This window comes from Carcharhinus amblyrhynchos, chromosome 3, assembly GCF_965287045.1.
Source record: "Carcharhinus amblyrhynchos chromosome 3, sCarAmb.v2.hapA, whole genome shotgun sequence".
NCBI lineage: Eukaryota > Metazoa > Chordata > Chondrichthyes > Carcharhiniformes > Carcharhinidae > Carcharhinus > Carcharhinus amblyrhynchos.
The window spans coordinates 72493992-72512125 of NC_137326.1; the positions used below are offsets into that span (position 1 = coordinate 72493992).

The 18134-nt window shown below is 42.9% G+C and overlaps 1 protein-coding gene across 4 annotated transcripts in view; it reads left to right on the top strand.

The window, feature by feature from the left end:
• The window catches only part of gpc5b (glypican 5b), a 530906-nt gene that overhangs the window by 169113 nt on the left and 343659 nt on the right, over positions 1-18134 (top strand). For all 4 annotated transcript variants that reach the window (XM_080185282.1, XM_080185279.1, XM_080185280.1 and 1 more), the window contains exon 3: positions 10660-11354. In XM_080185282.1, the coding sequence (XP_080041408.1) occupies positions 10660-11354 (695 nt within the window). The remainder of the gene's footprint in view (positions 1-10659; positions 11355-18134) is intronic.

The following is an 18134-nucleotide window of genomic DNA, read 5'->3' on the forward strand; positions in this document are numbered from 1 at the left end:
CACCCCCCCTGCCTCCAGTAAAGATCACCATAACTTAAATCTGGATGGATAAACAAAACATTTCAGAGATTTATAAATTTATTGCTCTGTGATAAAAGTTCATTCATACAATGCTATTTTATTTTACTTTCAGGTAAATAGTTTGATTCTTTAGAGATAAATCTTTAGTTTAGGAAAATAGGGAATGCATACAGCGTGCATATAACTTTAAGCGAACAATCTTATGCTACCATCAATTGTTACTACCTTGACAGAATGCAATATTATTAGTCCCATGGCTTGAAGTCAGTCTCCAAGTAACAGAAGTGGAGATCAGATCTACTATACTTGGCCTCCTCGTAAAACCAATTTGGATATAGACTTATTTTCAGATAAAGAACCTACATTGTGTGTTTACGTCAAACAGAAGAAGAATATAACAGAGTTGTGAATGTCCTGTTCACTGCTCAGTAGTGGATGTGTATTTGGAAAATGGATCATCATTCACTGGAGCTATTTGGATGGCTTTATTTGACTTTTCAAAATGGCTTCCACAAATATGTGATGTTTTTGCCCTGTGATCCTCTTTCCCAAATAAATGCTCAAGTGTGTCTAACACAAAATGCATGATCAAGACATTTTATTTTTCAAGCTAAACTTAATCTCCATTTTAGTTGATGATCTGAGTTATAGACCATAGGTTGGCCTCCTCACATGAAGCAACTTTTTGTTCCTCTGTGTGATGGCATTGAATGATGCTGTAGATGTCAATGCATTTTGGTACTTGAGTTTGAGGGATAATCTTTCACTAATCCGGGCAGTTAGCATGTTGACAGTTCTATGGAGAGCTGACATCCAAGTCGTAAAAGAAGTATTTACTTCTCTGAACACCGTGTATGTTGGTTTGATGGATCACCATCAGCAGCGCTTCAAATTCAACAGGATCAGGCTGTAGTATCATCTCCAGCAAGTCATTACTTCATTTTGTGCTTGCTCAGTGTGCTTAAGGAAGAGCTTCCAATTTCTTCGTGTTGCCCTGTTCATCTGGACTTTAGGTTCAGATTTCATCCCTTGTGACAGCAAATCACTCCAGATTTTCAAGTGTCATCTGAAGCCAAAACCAAAACGGAATGAGCAAACAACGGAACAGCACTGCAAAAGAAGACATCTTCACCTAATGAAACACTAAAAACTCTCTGCAGCGCTGCATATTTTTGCCTCTGCTAATTTGGGCAGGCAACCGTTTATATTTCGAGGGTGGCATTGATTACAGTCAATGCTTTTTAAGAAGGTTTGGATTGCTGTCACTTCATCACTTGCTTTCATTGTCAATCGGGTTGCTGATTGGTGCATGAGCTTTGCTATCAGCAAGTTTATTAATGGGCAGCTTGTCAAACTGTGTTTACAGCCTGAGGTAGTTTCCTGGCTGTCAACTTCCTATGTGGGACCTCAGGATTAATGTGAACATGGATTTGTACCTTTGAGCCTCCTATCCTTATAAACATGCTCATAGTTAGCCACTGTGTAATGACTTTAACCAGGCAATTGAGGTGGGCCTGTGAGAATATGAACCATCAAAAGATGTCCCTGATTAAGATCCAAATTGATGAGCCAATTAGGGAGATTCTTGCTTTGTACTTAACCAGGGGTGCCAGCCTCTCTGGGACTGCTAACTGAAAGTGCACTATACTGTTATCAGACTCCTAAATAGAGATTTTGGTGAAGGAAGCCTGCCTCCAAGGACTGATTGCACACTGCATCTAATCTTGGGGGTTCTGATGCATGTCCCAGTAACTTATTGTCATATATTGTAAAGATTGATCATGTTGAGGTTTGTACACACTGTTTGAAACTTGGGATTTCTACCTTAGAACTCTTTTGTCTGGTAGCTTTGGTTTCCAAATGTTGGAATCCTGACTCTCTGCCACTTGGATTATCCAATATTCTCAGGTTTTCATTCACAAGGTTAACATTAGTATCATAGGCCAGTGAAAACTGAACTTGTTAATGAGCAAGTTGGTGTGCAAATTTTTCAGATCCAGCATCCTAAATGGAGACAATGTAATCTTCATCTCCATCACAGTTAACTTCACTAATACACCATTGTTACTAATTGTTGTTGTGCTGATTTCTGGGCTCTGGAATTATATTAAACTACCTGCCTATGTTAAGTTACCAACCTCAAGCAGGGCAGGACCTTTCTTCTCAAATTTACTTACCACTTTTGTACCTTTATACATACAGGCTTCATACCTAGAGCCATTTTCTGTGCTGAAGCATGAACCTCCTTGGTTCATAATTCCTTCAGCTTTGTTGATTCATAAGCTTTGAATTCCACTTTATTTCTTGCATTTTGAAAATGTAATATTCAAGTAGTTCATGACTTTCCCCAAGACATTGTTGCTATATCTTGGTGAGGATGCTTGTTCAGTGTCAATAGTGTTTCAATCTATCACAAATTGAAGACCATCAGTTTTTTTCACTGCCTTTCTAGTACTGCAGGTAATTAGACAGCTTTCTAGCTGCTAATTGAGACAATACAGTCTCATAGCTGTCCCACATTCTGCCAAACCTTTTCTAATGGCTCAATTGCATGGGTGTGTCTCATTCTGCTGGCACCAGAATATTTTGAGTAATCGATTAGTTGGCCTGCATGGTGGCAGCAGTCACGGGACAGAACATTTTAATTATCTAGTTTTTAAATGATTCTCCAGCTGATATGGAGTAGTGTACAATCAGAGGGGAAAAATGTTGCCAGGATTGGTATTGAAGCACTCGCCTTTAGGATAAGACCAGTAACAGCCAAAAGGCAAGTAGCAGGCTAGCTCAGAACTGTCCCTGCAGTCCCAGCTTACTTAAAGTGGTGCCTGGGAGATCAAAAGTCAATGCTGAGAGACTCTCTGACTGTCTCCAGGCAAGTGGAAGTCAAGAGTCTGACTACAAATGTTTCTTTTCAGCTGAATTATTCCCTAAAATGTTTGGGGGCTGTGAAGCCCATCTTTGATAGTTGAGGTAGTGTGCATAGATCCACTCGAAACAGCAATCCACCCTCACATAATTAGCATTGGTCCATGCTGCAGACATGTCTCTCTCTGTTCACTGAAATTCAGCACCTTGCTGTCATTTCCTCCTCCCATCCAGGCTTTGAGGTTGTCCTTCTCCGACCTGGCCTTATTCTTTCCTGATATTTCAGTTACTATTATCTTCAACACCAGACAGTATTGTGAGAACGTGGCAGCCAGTTCTCAAATCTCTCAATTTTCACATCTTCCCCGCCTCGAAAGTCCATGACATTGTGACTTCTCTTTTCCTGAAGAGAAATTCATTGGTTGTTTTGTTCTGTTGAGCTGGTTCCAAGGACTCTTGGCCACAACCACATTTGAAATCTGTAATCCTCTTCTCATCAGCTTTTTGAGGGGGCTTGGCTTGCATGCTCATATAGAGTACAATGTCCACACCAGGAATTTTGCATATTGCTTTATGACAGGCCAATACTGGATATTTCGTCCTGCTGACAGAGTAGGGGATTTGCTAGCCTTGCCCTGATTTCTTTTAAAATCAACAATCTGTGAACAAATCTTTTCCCTAAAACCTCCGGAGTTTACAAATAATAATTATTTTATTGAGATGTGTTTTGTCAGTCGTAGCTCAGTTGGTCACGCTCTTGCCTCTTGAGTTAGAAACTTTGCGGTTTAAATTCCACTCCAGAAGTTGAGGGCAAAGTCAAGGCTGATGCTTCAGTGCTGCACTATGCACGGCTCCATCTTTTGATGAGCCCAGATTGGAGAAGGACAACATCAAAACCTGGTAGCATGGTGGTTAGCACTGTTGCCTCACAGCACCAGCGACCTGGGTTCAAATCCAGTCTCGGGTCACTGTCTGTGTGGAGTCTGCATGTTCTCCCCGTGTCTGCGTGGGTTTCCTCAGGGTGCTTCAGTATCCCCCCACAGTCTAAAGATGTGCGGGCTATGTTGATTGGCCATGCTAAATTGACCCCAGTGTCAGGAGATTAGCAGGGTAAGTATGTAAAGGTTACGGGAATAGGGCCTGGGTCGGATTAGGGTGAATGACCTCCTTCTGCATTATGGGGATCCTATGATTCTTTTCTATGATTAAGCCAAGGTGCTCTCAGATGGAAGTCAGATAGCACAATTTTGAAAATGAGGGGAGTTCTGGCCATTATTTATCTCTCAATCAATATAAACAAAAAGATTGTTATTTATGGGAGCTTGCTGTGCGTACCTTAGCTGCTGTTGTCTACTTTATAACAGTGATGAAATTCAAAAGTACTTCATTATGTGGGTCACGTGATGGAAGCGTGGGAGCAGCTTTTTTTTGTCCGGAGCTCTGGAGGTACTCATTTTTTTTAAGGCTTTTTTTAACTCTGATACATGATACATAATCATCTAATCCTGACGTGTATCATCAATGCCGTGTTCCTGGGAGACCCTGGTTAAACTGTGGTGACGGGAAGCCAAGTAAATTCGAAAAAAAAATCCTTGCTTGGACTCAGGTGGTCGGAGATGGCTGGGTTAGGGCCCAGTTCACAGTGATGAATGGGCCGATATTGCAGCAGTGCCATAAACATTGAGATGATGGCTGTCATTGTGAGCGAAGTTGTGGACGATGGTCTTTGTTCCCTGACACAGATTATTGGTGCTCACGTTGATGAACTGCGAAATATCCTAAAGTGAATGGATGAAGCAGAAAAGAGAATCCTGTCAATCGAGAGGGCAGCTTCCTCAATGAAGGCTCTTCTTCAGTCCTTGAAGATTTCTACATGACATGTCAAATATCCTGGTTGATTTGGGGAGATAGGGCTGGAGAAGGAATATCTGTGCACCCGGTCTCCAGCTGGGATGAATTTCTGGCTAAATTTGAGAACTGGCTGCCACGTTCTCACAATTCTCGATTTGAGAGCTGTGTGTTTTGAGTTCTATGGATGACATTGTATTCGGTCTTTGAGGCCACAGGTCGGTCGATGACTCTGACAACTGGTCTTGCATTGTCTTTTCTTCAATTTTTGTCAAGCAGGTCTTAAGGTGGCCAGATGCAACGAATTTTTGCCACCCTTCAGGGCCTAGGTTTCTCTTTACCAGAGCTTTGGGACGATGGCATGGTGGAGATGCAAGGATTTCAGTTGCAGGTTCAGTTTAACTCTGGATGTTTGGATCCTGGATGTTGCTTGACAATCCTGTCATTTCTGTGGCCTTCTCAAGCTCCATGGATGTTTATATTATCCTGAAGTTCTTCATTTAATCCTAAACCTTGTTTCCTTGTGATGATGCTCCTGATTTTGTGATATTTTCTTTTATCCTGACAAGGATGAATGATATACATGAAGAGGTGTTATCCTGTTACCCTGTGAAAATCGGGATTCATTAATTATGTCCTTGTGTTGATCCTGTACTGTGCTTTTTTTCATATGATGGGGGCAACCCTGAGCTCTGAGGCTAATATTCTGTCATGAAAACAGAAAATTCTGGAGAAACTCAGCAGGTCTGACAGCATCTGCAGAGAGAGAAAAGAGCCAATGTTTCGAGTCAGGAAGGTCCATGTCAGACTGGAAACGTTGGCTCTATTCTCTCTCCACAGATGCTGTGAGACCTATTGAGTTCTTCCAGCATTATCCATTTTTGTTTCAAATTCCTACATCCACGGTATTTTGTCAATATTCTGCTGTCTTTTTTTTGTATTTCAGTCGTTTTGAGGTTATAGAATCTCGGATTAACTCCTGTTATGGTACCGACAAACTATATATCCTGGGAAAAAACATATTGTATTGTTGGTGCCCCCTAGGTGGCTGGGGATGAGGGAAGCATCCCAAATATGGGGCAGAAATGCTTTGGGGTTTAACCGAGGATTTTACTGTGCTAATATCCTGTATTTTGTATTGTTGCATAAGCAATGGCTTAAGTTCTGCAGTTCTATCACGATTATCCTGTGAGCCAATTGTGGCTGCATCCTGTAACCCTGATATTCCCCTCCCATCTTCCAATACATCCTTTTGTTGCTTGCATGATGGGAGGTACTGGATAAATGAATAATCCGAATCAGTTTTAATGAGGCTTTTTTCTGTCTGTTCCTTTCTGGGTTGGCACGGTGGCTCAGTGATTAGTCCTGCTGCCTCACAGTGCCAGGGTTTGATTCCCAGCTTGGTTTAGTGTCTGTGTGCAGTCTGCACATTCTCCCTGTGTCTGCATGGGTTTTCTCCGGGTGCTTTGGTTTCCTCCCACAGTTCAAAAGATATGCTGGTTAGGTGCTTTGGCCAAACTAAATTCTCCCTCAGTGTATCCGATCAGGCGCTGGAGTGTGGCGACTAGAGGATTTCCACAGTAACTGCATTGCAGTGTTACTGTAAACGTACTTGTGACAATAATAAATAAACTTTAAACTTTACTGTACTTGTTTGAAAATTCTGACTACTTCTAGGTATACTTGTCCCATTTTGAAAGATTTGTAAAGTAAAACACTAAACCTTTAATTCTTAACTCCAATTTCAGTTGAGCTGGTGTTTTCCTTCCAGTCCCCCTGTTTGAACTGATAGTCTTCTCCCTTCCCGGGAACCAGGGGGACGTTCTTACTGGCTCTGTGAACTGGGAAGATCACAGGTGAGGATATAAAACGGATATGCACCCTATCCTCCCAGCGCTGTTTTGCCAGCAAAATGAGCGTGAAACTGATCAACAGACGTAAGCTGACTTACCTGCTCCTGTCTGGCATCTTCCCGCCTCCCTCAAAAATGCCAATGAGAATCAGTGCTGTTGTCCACCAATGTAGGCCGGGTGCCGTGGCCACGCAGGGGGATCAGAGGCCATTGAGTGCCTGGGTGTTGGGGGGCATGGCTGGGCAGTGCCCATCAGGCAATGGCATGCTGCATAGTACCTACTTAGCACCCTGGCTGGGCACCATAAGTGTGTCAGGGTAGTGCTAATGAAGTGGGGCACTTGGGGGTGGAGCTATGATGGAGAGCGTATGCATAAAGGTGGGAGAGTCTGTGCAGGGGGTCCGTGCAGTGGTATAGGGGGTGTGCAGAGGGTGATTGGCACAGTAGGGGTGGGGGGCATGCAGGATTCAGGCATAGATGGTCTATCACAAAACTCATTGAAAGAGTCCTGATGCCCAGATGCCAGCAACATTGTTTCCCCCCCTTCCCCCCGCCCCGCTGCCCCACCCCACCAACACAATGTGGCTGATGATGGGGATGGGGGTGGGGTGTGATCCGATGTCCATGAGGTGAGTGGCAAGAGGTCCCCTGGTTCCCCTGGAGACTGGGGTGCCTGAGAGCTGTGCAGCTGGCTTTACCAGCTTTACTTGGGCTCTGCTCCCCACCTCACCCACCCCCCAAACTGGCGCAAATTGTCAGAAAAACTGCGAGTGTGGGAAGGTTGCAGTGCCGAGCTCACACAAAAAAACCAATGTGGAACACTCCCATTTTCAGACATTTTCAACACTTAGAATTCTGTCTTGAATACATGATCAAGGGTGTGGTTGTCTGTGGGAGGGGCAGTTGGGGTGAGTGGGATGTATTATATCCATATAAAAGATTCTGCAGTCTTATTCAAAGAATAGGCAGAAAGTTAATCACAACCAGCCCCACCACAAAGGCAGACAGGCTGATCACTTATCATGCTGCTGTTTCTGGGGTCTGACTGGGTGCAAATTGGCTGTCACTTGTCTCTTTGAAATAACAATGTTATGGTTTTGAAAGTAATTCATTGCGTGGGAAATGCTTTATGACATTCTGAGGATGTCGTAAGGCCTTGTATAAACACTGTTCTTTCCAGTTGTGTGTGTCTCTTTCCTCCCTGTCACTCTGCCTCAGTGCAGATCTATGGATTCACTGAAGTAGCATGACAATAACACCTTTTTGAGCAGTTGGGTTCTCAAGGAAAAAGTTAATTACCACTGTTTTGTGTGCCTCTAGATGGCAAAAAATGAGGCTCATTCTCTGTGCTTTGCCCAAAACCCTGTAAATCTTCCATTTTCAGGTATTTATCCATGTTTCTTTTGAAAATCATCTTCCAGCGTCCTTTTTAGGCAGTGCATTCCTGATCACGATGACTCTGTGTGTAACAAGGAATTCTCCACATCTTTTCCCCCTCCTAGTTCTCTTATAATAGTTTTAAATCTGTTGCACCTACGTCACTGGATAAAGTTTCTTCCGAAAAATCCCCCAGGTTTTTAAACACTTGTATTAAATTGTCCCTTAGCGTTCTCTGCTCTGAAGGGACAATGCCAATTTCTTTCTCTATCTGAAGTCCATCATCCCTGGTACCATATTGATAAATCTGCTCTTGCACGCACTCCAATGTTTATATCCTTTTTAAAGTGCAGTGTTCAGCATTTAACACAATGCTTCAGTTGAGATCTAACCAATGCTTTATAAAGAGTTAGTATAACCCTCTTTTATCTGCATCCTATGCACATATTTATAATAAAGCCTAAGATGCTTTTTTTAACATCTACTGAACCTGTCCTGCCACCTTCAAGAAGATTTATGCATGCCCTATTCTCTCCGCTTCTCTTTAAATTATAGCATTTAGTTTATAATTCCTCTCATTCTTTCCTCCAGAATGTACGTCTTCACACTTCCGTGTTAAATTTCTGTATCTCCCTGATTTTCAGCCATGTGTGTTCTCTCCCAAGTCTGATGCTGTTTCTCTCATAGTAACTGATGTGTGGTTAAGCAACATTCTACTCTGTATGAGGGTGCCATGTAACTGGAATAATCTTACAAAACTGGGGCTGGTGTGGCACGTGTAGATGCCACTGTTGCCTTCACCTAGTCTCCTCTCCACATAGGCAGCAGAGTTCTTATCATTACTTCTGGGCTGCACTGTCTCTTCCAGTGTATTGAACAAATGGGCATGGAACTGGAGGTGGGGTAGAGGGTGAGGACTGGGGAAAAAGGCTTTTGAAAGAGTCAAAGTAATCCCTGATTCAGACTGCAGCATCATTGAGAAGAGAAAGTTAGAATCATGGAGATTGGCACTGTGATGATCCCTGTATAACTTTTAAAATGACACAAATTTTCCAAATGACCACCGAGCATAACCAAAGGATAGATATCACTTTTTAAAGATTTTTACTGCATCAAAAAAACCAGAATCAACACTGATCAAGCATTACTTAATGGGCAACTAATATTTTGAACTGAAGACGAAGTACTTTTGCATCAACTGCCTAACACAAATGAGATGTGTCTGATAGCTTTTTTCACCGAGCACTGCACTTCAGGAAGATGTGCAGCATTACAAGAATAAATCGAAAATTATTCCCAGCTTTCTAGCAGGCTTTTTTCTCCCTACTGCATTGGGTTGAAACTTCCGATGTCCTTCAGAAGTTTTACACTCAGTCTGAGTCTTCCACTAGCAAGGATCACCTCAGTAATTCCCTGTTCCTCAAACCTCCAGAAAACATCATTAGTTTTCTCCCTTTTTCTTTGAAATGAAAATCAACTCTTAAGCATTCTGCTTTTCGAAAGCAGTGAGCCTATACACATTCTCCCCCTTCCTCTTGGCTTAAACTGTCGTTGTCCCAGGTATGAAAACTGCCACTTGATATTGCACTGTGTTTGGCTGAGTTTCCTCCCCCATGGCCACCACATCACATGGGCCTGTGTCTAAATGGAGATGTTTACAATGACCTCACCATTCCTCTTTCCAGAGCAATCTGTTTCATCTTATGTTAAAGGAGACATATTAAGACATAACCATCTTGTAAAGTCCAGCATTTGTAGCAATATTTGTAAGTACACAAAATGCCAACTCTAGCTTGGCGTGAGCCTTAATCCCGAGTGACAGGCACCACTATTACAAGGAGATATGGCTGTTCTCATTCCCTAAACAATGGAAAGTTATGAAAAATGGTTTTGCATGAAGCTATTGGCTTTTTAAATGGTGTTCAATTTCCAGTTTTATTTTGTTTAAATTGTTATTCAGCAGTATCGTAATAAACCCAAGTTGGGCTAGATATGAATGATTTGGAACAGAAATATTTTAGGAGCAAGTAGAGGCTAGTTGGCCTCATCTAATCCATCCTTCTGCAGACAAGATCTCTAGTTTACTTTCACACTATTTTTCGCCCTGTACCAATCCAATCAAGTCAAATTAAAGCCAATTCAGAGTCCCAACAAGTTGGGACATTCCCGATCGAAGCTGACAGGACAGGGCTCTCACATCCTGTCTTGGGCTTGACCTACATGATCCAAGCTGACTGGAGTAGGTGTAGCTCCACCTCCAAGGCTTGATCTAATTTGCATCTTAGCTAAAAGGCCGAGATGTCACTTTAAAAAATTGCTTCAAATGAAGCTGAAATGTAACCTAATGACTTCAACCAAGTACAGCATGTCGATACTACATTTGATCTTAGCCAAGAAGCGATTGAATTGTTCTGTGCTTAAATGTCCCTAATGGGGAACCCATCTCATTATCTTTGATTTGAATTGGTTCTGCTGGGCTTTTTACCTTTATGTGTATATTTCAACTCTTTGCTCAGTTCTCGAGAGATTGAGGGCGCAGTGTAGTTGTAAGAGCTGGAAATCAACTGAGATGTGGGTGTCTGGGGCTTAGAACCAAGAGCGAATAAGGGAGGGGGCTGGGATTTCTAGCATGTTCTGTTTAATTCCTCCAAGTGTTCGATCCCTTGTTAATTACGCTCATTCTTTTCCTTTGGCAGAGGCTTTTACATCCTTGATTCACATTGCAAGCAATCACACCAACTCCTTGTTCAAGACAGGGTACAGGACGATGGCAAAGGAGGCTACAGAAGTGGTGAAAGGATTATTTACTGACCTGTCCCTCTATGTCCTGGATTTGAGCCGGAACATTGACGATATTGTCCTGAGTTTCTTCGACAGCCTTTTCCCATTGGTTTACAATCGGCTGATACATCCTGGACTCAGTGAAGTTTCCATGGATTATTTAGAGTGCCTACGATTGGCCAGGCAGGATATTAACCCCTTTGGGACTTATCCTATGAAGATGGTTGCTGAGATGACCAGGCCACTGCAGGCAATGAAAACTCTCCTACAAGTCTTGAACATAGGCAGCGAGGTGCTAAATATGACCAAGAATGTCGTTTTCACCCGAGAGTGTTCCAGAGCTCTGGTTAAAATGGAATATTGTTCTCACTGCCACGGCCTTACCCTGATCAAACCGTGTGTGGCATACTGTTTCAATGTAATGCGGGGATGTCTCGCTAACGTGGCAGATATTGATTCATACTGGCAGGGCTATATTTCAAACCTGGATGAGCTCACCAGTTTCATTACAGGACCACGAGGTGTGGAACAGGCATTACTAAGAGTGGCACCATTGGTCAATGAAGCTATTTTGCACGCTCAGCTGAACGGACCAGAAATCTCCACCACAGTAAGTAACGATATATTCCAGTATGTTACTGCCAGTGTTCAGACACTCATGGGGTTCATTGGACTAAAGCGCAGCCACGTTCAGTAAAATTAATTTTCTGCATTTTTCTAGGTGTATAAAATTTTATTTTAGTTGCAAGTTGGCTTACATTAGTACTGTAATGAAATTACTGTGAAAATCCCCTAGTTGCCGCACGCCAGTACCTGTTCGGATACACTGAGAGAATTTAGCATGGTCAATGCACCTAACCAACACATCTTTCAATTGTGGGGGAAGACTGGAGCACCCGGAGGAAATCTACACAGACACAGGGAGAACGTGCAGACTCCACATAGGCAGTGATCCGAGCCGAGAATCGAACTTGGGTCACCCTGTGTGTAAGCCCTTCTCAAAATGGCACATCTATTTGTGTCTCTCTTTATTGTTGACTGTGTGTGTGTGTGATTGTGAGAGTCTGCGTGTGTGTGTCTCACTACCTGACTAGCTATCTCATCCTCTCTTTTAGTCTCCTCTATCTCATGCTTTGTCTGCTCCATTCTCTCTCTCTTCCAATTTATGTTTGTCACTATTTGTTTTGTTGTTTGTCTGAGTACCTCTTTCTGTTTTCCTGCATTTCTGTCTCTGTTTGTCTGTTTCTTTCTGTCTCTACCCCATCCCCACACCATCTTCGCTGTCTTCTTATATCTATGTTTATCGTGCTCTCTCTCTCATCACTTTTTCTGCCTGTGTGTAAATCTTTGGCCAGAATCTTCCAACTCTCAAAATCCCACCAGAATGAAGGGCTGGAGAATTCCAGCCTTTGTCTTTCCTCAGCTTGGTTTATCTGTGGGCTGGATTTTCTGACCCTTCCTGTCAGCAGGACCTTCTGGTCCCACCAAAGTTGGCCCCGCTGCAGGTTCCCTGGTGGCGATCAGGGTGAGCCATACAAATTGCATGGATTTCGATGGGACTGGATGATCCCATTGACAGCCAGTGGTAAGCATCTGCAGTGGGGAGGAGGGGAATGGAAAACTCCGACCTATGTCTCTTGTTGGGTTTCCTGTTGATCTGTCTGCCTGTCTCTATTTTACTTCGCTTCCATTTTCCTTTGCTTTGCTTCAGCTCTGTTTATTTCTATACCTGCTTTTCTCTCTCTCTCCAAGGTCTTTCTCTCTCTCTTTCTCTGTCTTTCTTTCCTTTTTCTGTCTTGCTGTAAAGAGTGAGTATGTTCCTATCGCTCTTGATTAAGGTTTCTGTAGACGTAAGCTGCACAGCACAAAATAACCAGCCTGGCTCTCGCCCATATCAACCTCACAGTGTGGGCGATTGTTTGAAACTGTTTAAGATTTTCTTTGTTGAGTTGTCAGTACTTGAAACAATGAGAGGTCTAAATCATAGATGTCAGTCGTGGCTTGGTTGGCAGCAGTCCCAATCCAGAGACTTGAGCACAAGCTCTTGGCTGCGGTTCTCAGCGCAGTGCTGAGGGGGTGGCTGGGTGGTCAGAGAGCTTTCGGATGAGATGTTAAACCGAGGCTTAACCTGTCCCCTCAGTTGAGCGCATAAATCCCATGGCATTATTTCGAACAAGACAAGGGGAATTCACCCTGATGTACTGCCCAATACTTATCCCTCATTAAAGACGGATTATCTGGTCATTATCACATGGCTATTTGCATTTCCTACATTACTCCATTGACCGTGAAGTGTCAAGTGTTGTAATTTTTGGAAAAGGTGTCCTGCGATCATGATGCGAGTTTCTCCTTTTGTCTGTGGATTTAGGAAGGGAGAACAACAGTCAGCTGTTCTCTGCTCTCAATTGCTATCTGGCTACCTTCTGCCTCTGAATACCAATGTATAGTCCTGGAGAGGGTACTGCTCCTTCCCCAGCATCTACAACTGTCTACGCTTGTGGGCATTTGTAGAGTAGGATTAAGTGCATGAGACTTGGCCACTTGGGTGAGCTGGCAGAGTGACTGTGAGTTGCCCTGTGGCATGAATTTGATGTCTTCCAGAGGGGTGTGATGGGATAGGAAGGGTGGAATAAAATGGAAAGGCATCCATGCCTGAAATATCAGGCTTGCAAGGAGAATGCTAAGTTACAGATATTGATACCGATTCGCATGTGCTCATAGTTATGAACAGGTTGGGAAGGGAATTTGTAAAATCTGCCTGATTTGTTATAACAGTATTTACAAGCATCTTTGAAAATGTGCACTTCTATTCAATCAAGAACAACAACACTGTCCCTTTAAATGCAAATGCGATGTTAAGAATGCACAGTGAGTTATGAGCAGAAATTTCATTTTTTGTTCTGAAGCAAGCCAGCAACATCTCTCTCCTTCTTTTAACTTTGAACTAGCCAGGCATTTTCTCTTGATAATGTTTTCTGACAGGAAAGCTTGAGATGGAATCGCACACTAAATAAATAAAAAGTACTACCAAGGTGATTTTTTTAAAAAAATTGTTTAGTGGGAACATTTCCATAGATATCAACAAACAAAAAATGAGAAGCCTCATTATACCCACTGTGAAGGACCTTGCCAGATCTCTGTGTGCCAGTGTGCTGGATGGCAGCCTTTAAGCTTCACTATCAAAGCAGCCTCTGAACAGTTTTTTTTGTTTGTTGGCAGCTCTCCTGTTTTGAGGCTTTAAGGACTGACTGGCTGCCACTGGAAGCTATAGACTTTTGAAAGGGCTGTATGGTTACCAAGCAGCAGACATAGAGTGCTTCAAGTGATGTGGAAAAGGCCAGAAATTTATTTCTGGCCCAGTTCATCCTTGTTTTTTAACACCTTGTAGCTCCTCCCCATGAAAGGGTGGGATGGTGACATCCAAACAACAGATACTTCTCACCATAGGACATGGTATTCACTTGACAAGTATGATGCGATGGTTTCGCTGTCGCCCTCCAAAGCACAGAGTCACTATTGCAGACTTATTCCAATGTGTATCAGGGCGTGCTAGCATGTCCCTTTAAGGAGCAAGCTCTTGGAGGGTCATATGACCTGTTTGGCCAATCAGCCCGGATTGTGCACACCTGGAGTTGAGTGCCGGTTTCCTTGTATTTAGGGCTCTGGAATTGTGGAGTATGGTAGCCTTTATATCATACTCTGTACATAGTTACTTATCGAAATAAACCATTCATTTTGTTAATCTACCTGGTCATCCATCTTTGCAAGATGCTACATTGATGACGCGGTTCAGTTAAAGTGCCTTCCTACTGCTACAGAAATCGAGAGAGCAGTCTCCATGTGGAATCTTTTATAAAGCAAACTCATTCTGTCTGACTGTCAAAATGTTCCTTTTTGGGAAATTGGATCCATTCGACTCTAACACAAAGTAGTGGGTGCAATGTGTCAAATGCCTACACTGCCCTCAATAACATGTTGAGGGATAGGCTAGTCTGTGATGATGTTAACAGCATAAATGTACAGAAAAACTATTAGCAGGGGCTACATTAAATAAGGCATTAGAGGTTAACCAGGCAATAGAAGGTGCTGAAAGGGGAGGAGGAGGTGGCGATGCACACACTATGGTTCCAATCAGGTGCGGTCCACCAAGCTCAGTGGGAAGCTGCTGGTAGATGTGGAGGTGCTGAAAAGAGGATGCAGAAAGTAATGAGCAAGAAGGGTCAGAGCAAAAGAGTGGAGAGGCGTAAGAAATTTGGTTCACAGCCCAGGAACTGTGAAGAATACTACTGATGTTTAGAGAGGCAATGATGTAATGGTATTTTCACTGAATAGTAACAAAGAGACCCAGGGTGTTGCTATGGGGATCAGGGTTCAAATTCCAACTTGGCAGATGTTGAAATTCGGATTGAATACAAAATCTGGATTTATAAATTTAATGGTGACCATGGAACTATTGTTGATTGTCATTAAAAACCCATAAGGTAAGCAAATGTCCTTGAAGGAAGGAAATGGAAACATAGAAGATAAGAGCAGGAGGAGGTCACTTGGCCCTTCCAGCTTGCTCTGACATTCATCATTATCATGGCAAATCATCCAACTCAATAGCCTAATCTAATATATAAATGATTTGGAGGAAAATATAACTGATTTGATTAGTAAGTTTGCAGACGACAGAAAGATTGGTGGATTTGGGAATAGCAAGGAGGACCATCAGAGGATACAGCAGGATATAGATCTGTTAGAGACTTGAGCAGAGAGATGGCAGATGGAGTTTAATCCGGACAAATGTAAGATAATACATTTTGGACGGTCTGATACAGAAAGGAAATATGCAGTAAATGGCAGAACCCTTAAGAGTATTGATAGGCAGAGGGACCTGGGTTTACAGACACATAGGTCACTGAAAGTGGCAACGCAAGTGGGGAAGGTAGTCAAGCAAGCATAAGGCATGCTTGCCTTCATTGGCTGGGGCATTGAATTTAAAAATTGGCAAGTCCAATTGCAGCATTTTTGGAACCTTAGTTGGGCCGCACTGGAGTATAGTGTTCCATTCTGGTCGCCAGACTACCAGAAGGATGTGGAGGGGGTACAGAAAAGCTTTACCAGGTTGCCTGGTATGGAGGGCATTAGCTATGAGGAGAGGGTGGAGAAACTTGGCTTGTTCTCACTGGAATGATTGAGGGGGCGACTTGATAGAAGTCTACAAAATTATGAGGGGCATGGACAGAGTGGATAGTCAAAGGCTTTTTCCCAGGGTGGAAGAGTCAATTACGGGGGGACAAAGGTTTAAAGGTGATGTACAAGGCAAGTTTTTTTTACACAGAGGTGGTGGATACCTGGAACTCGCGGCTCGGAGAAGTAATGGAAGCAGATACGATAGTGACTTTTTAGGGATGTCTTCACAAATACATGAATAGGATGGGAATAGAGGGATACGGAAGGGTAGGGGGTTTAGTTCAGTTGGGCAGCATGGTCAGTGCAGGCTTGAAGGGCTGAAGGGCCTGTTCCTGTGCTGTAATTTTCTTTGTTCTTCATAATCTCTTGTGTGGGACTTTGTCAAATGCCTTCTGAAGTCCAAATATACCATCTTATTTGGCTACCCCTTGTCAACTCTACTAGTTACAACTTCAAAGAATTCCAATAGATTTGTTGAGCGTGATTTCCCCTTCACAAATCTGTGCTGACTCTGTCTGATTCTGCCACTGCTTTCTAAATGCTCTGCTTTAAAGTCCTTGATATTGGATTTAAGAATTTCCCCACTACTGATGTTAGTCTATAAATCTGCCATCCTCATCTGGTTTGGCCAACATGTGACTCCAGATCCAGAGACATGTGATTGGCTCTTAGCTGAATTAGAAATTGAATTAAACCACCCCCCCCCCCCCACCCCAGAGAAATATAAATTCAGGGAAGCTGCATGCTATGCCTGCTACATAGGAGGGGGAACATGAGAAAGAAATGCAGGACCAAGCTGCCCACCAGGGACCAGCAAAAGAAAAATCCACTCTAGGAATGCTGAATATGATTCTGAAGTATGCAGATTAGATAACACCAAAGTAAACAACAGGGCTCCAATTATGATATGTGTTGATAGTAAAAGGTCATCCACTCAGAATGGAGGTGGACACGGATTGTTATTCACAAAGGAGCGTTCAGCCTCTAAACTTCAGAAGCATGATCGCCAAGAAAAACCCTGAGGCCACATCAAAGTTTTACTTAGTCCAACCTGTAACCTATGCCTTACATGAGAAGGTTGAGTCTGAACTCAAATGTTAAGCATCATCAAGCTGATCCAGTTTTTGAATGAGTGACTTCCATCGTGCCAGTGGTTAAACATGATAGAATCATTAGGATATGTGGTCACTACAAATTAATGGTCAATCAAGCAGCCATATTGCATTGATATCCAATACCACAAATTGAAAATTCGTACACCAAATTAACAGGAGGCTTAACTTATACTAAACATGATATGAACCATCTTTCCCAGCAATTAGAGTTAGATGAAGCATCTAGAGAATTTGTTCCAATAATACCCACAAAGCAGCACAGCGGTTAGCACTGCTGCCTCACCAGGGACCCAGGTTTGATTCTAGCCCCTGGTGACTAACTGTCTATGTGGATTTTGCACATTCTCCCCATATCTGCGTGGATTTCCTCCGGGTGCCCCGGTTTCCCCTCACAGTCCAAAGATGTACAGGTTAGGAGGCTTGGCCATGGTTAATGTGTGGGGTTATGGGAATGGGACTTGGTGCAGGCTTGATGGGCCAAATGGCCTCCTGCACTCTAGGAATTCTATATGAATCCTATACTCAGCTACCCTTTGGGGTACCTTCATGCAATTTTCCAGTGTCATAGAGTCATAGAGGTTTACAGCATAGAAACGGGCCCTTCGTCCCAACTTGTCCACGCTGCCCTTTTTTTTTAAACCCTAATTGCCACATTTGGCCCATATCCCACTTCGCCCATTGTACCCATGTAACTATCTAAATGCTTTTTAAAAGACAAAATTGTACCCACCTCTACTACTATCTCTGGTGGCTTGTTCCACCCTCTGTGTGAAAAAATTGCCCCTCTGGACACTTTTTTGTATCTCTCCCCTCTCAATTTAAACCTATGCCCTCTAGTTTTAGACTCCCCTACTTTTGGGAAAAGATATTGACTATCAAGCTAATCTGTGCCCCTCATTATTTCATAGATCTCTATAAGATCACCCCTCAGCTCCTACGCTCCAGAGAAAAAAGTCCCAGTCTATCCAGCTTCTCCTTATAACTCAAACCATCAAATTGCGGTAGCCTCCTAGTAAATCATTTCTGCACTCTTTCTAGTTTAATAATATCCTTTCTATAATAGGGTGACCAGAATTGCACACAGTATTCTAAGTATGGCC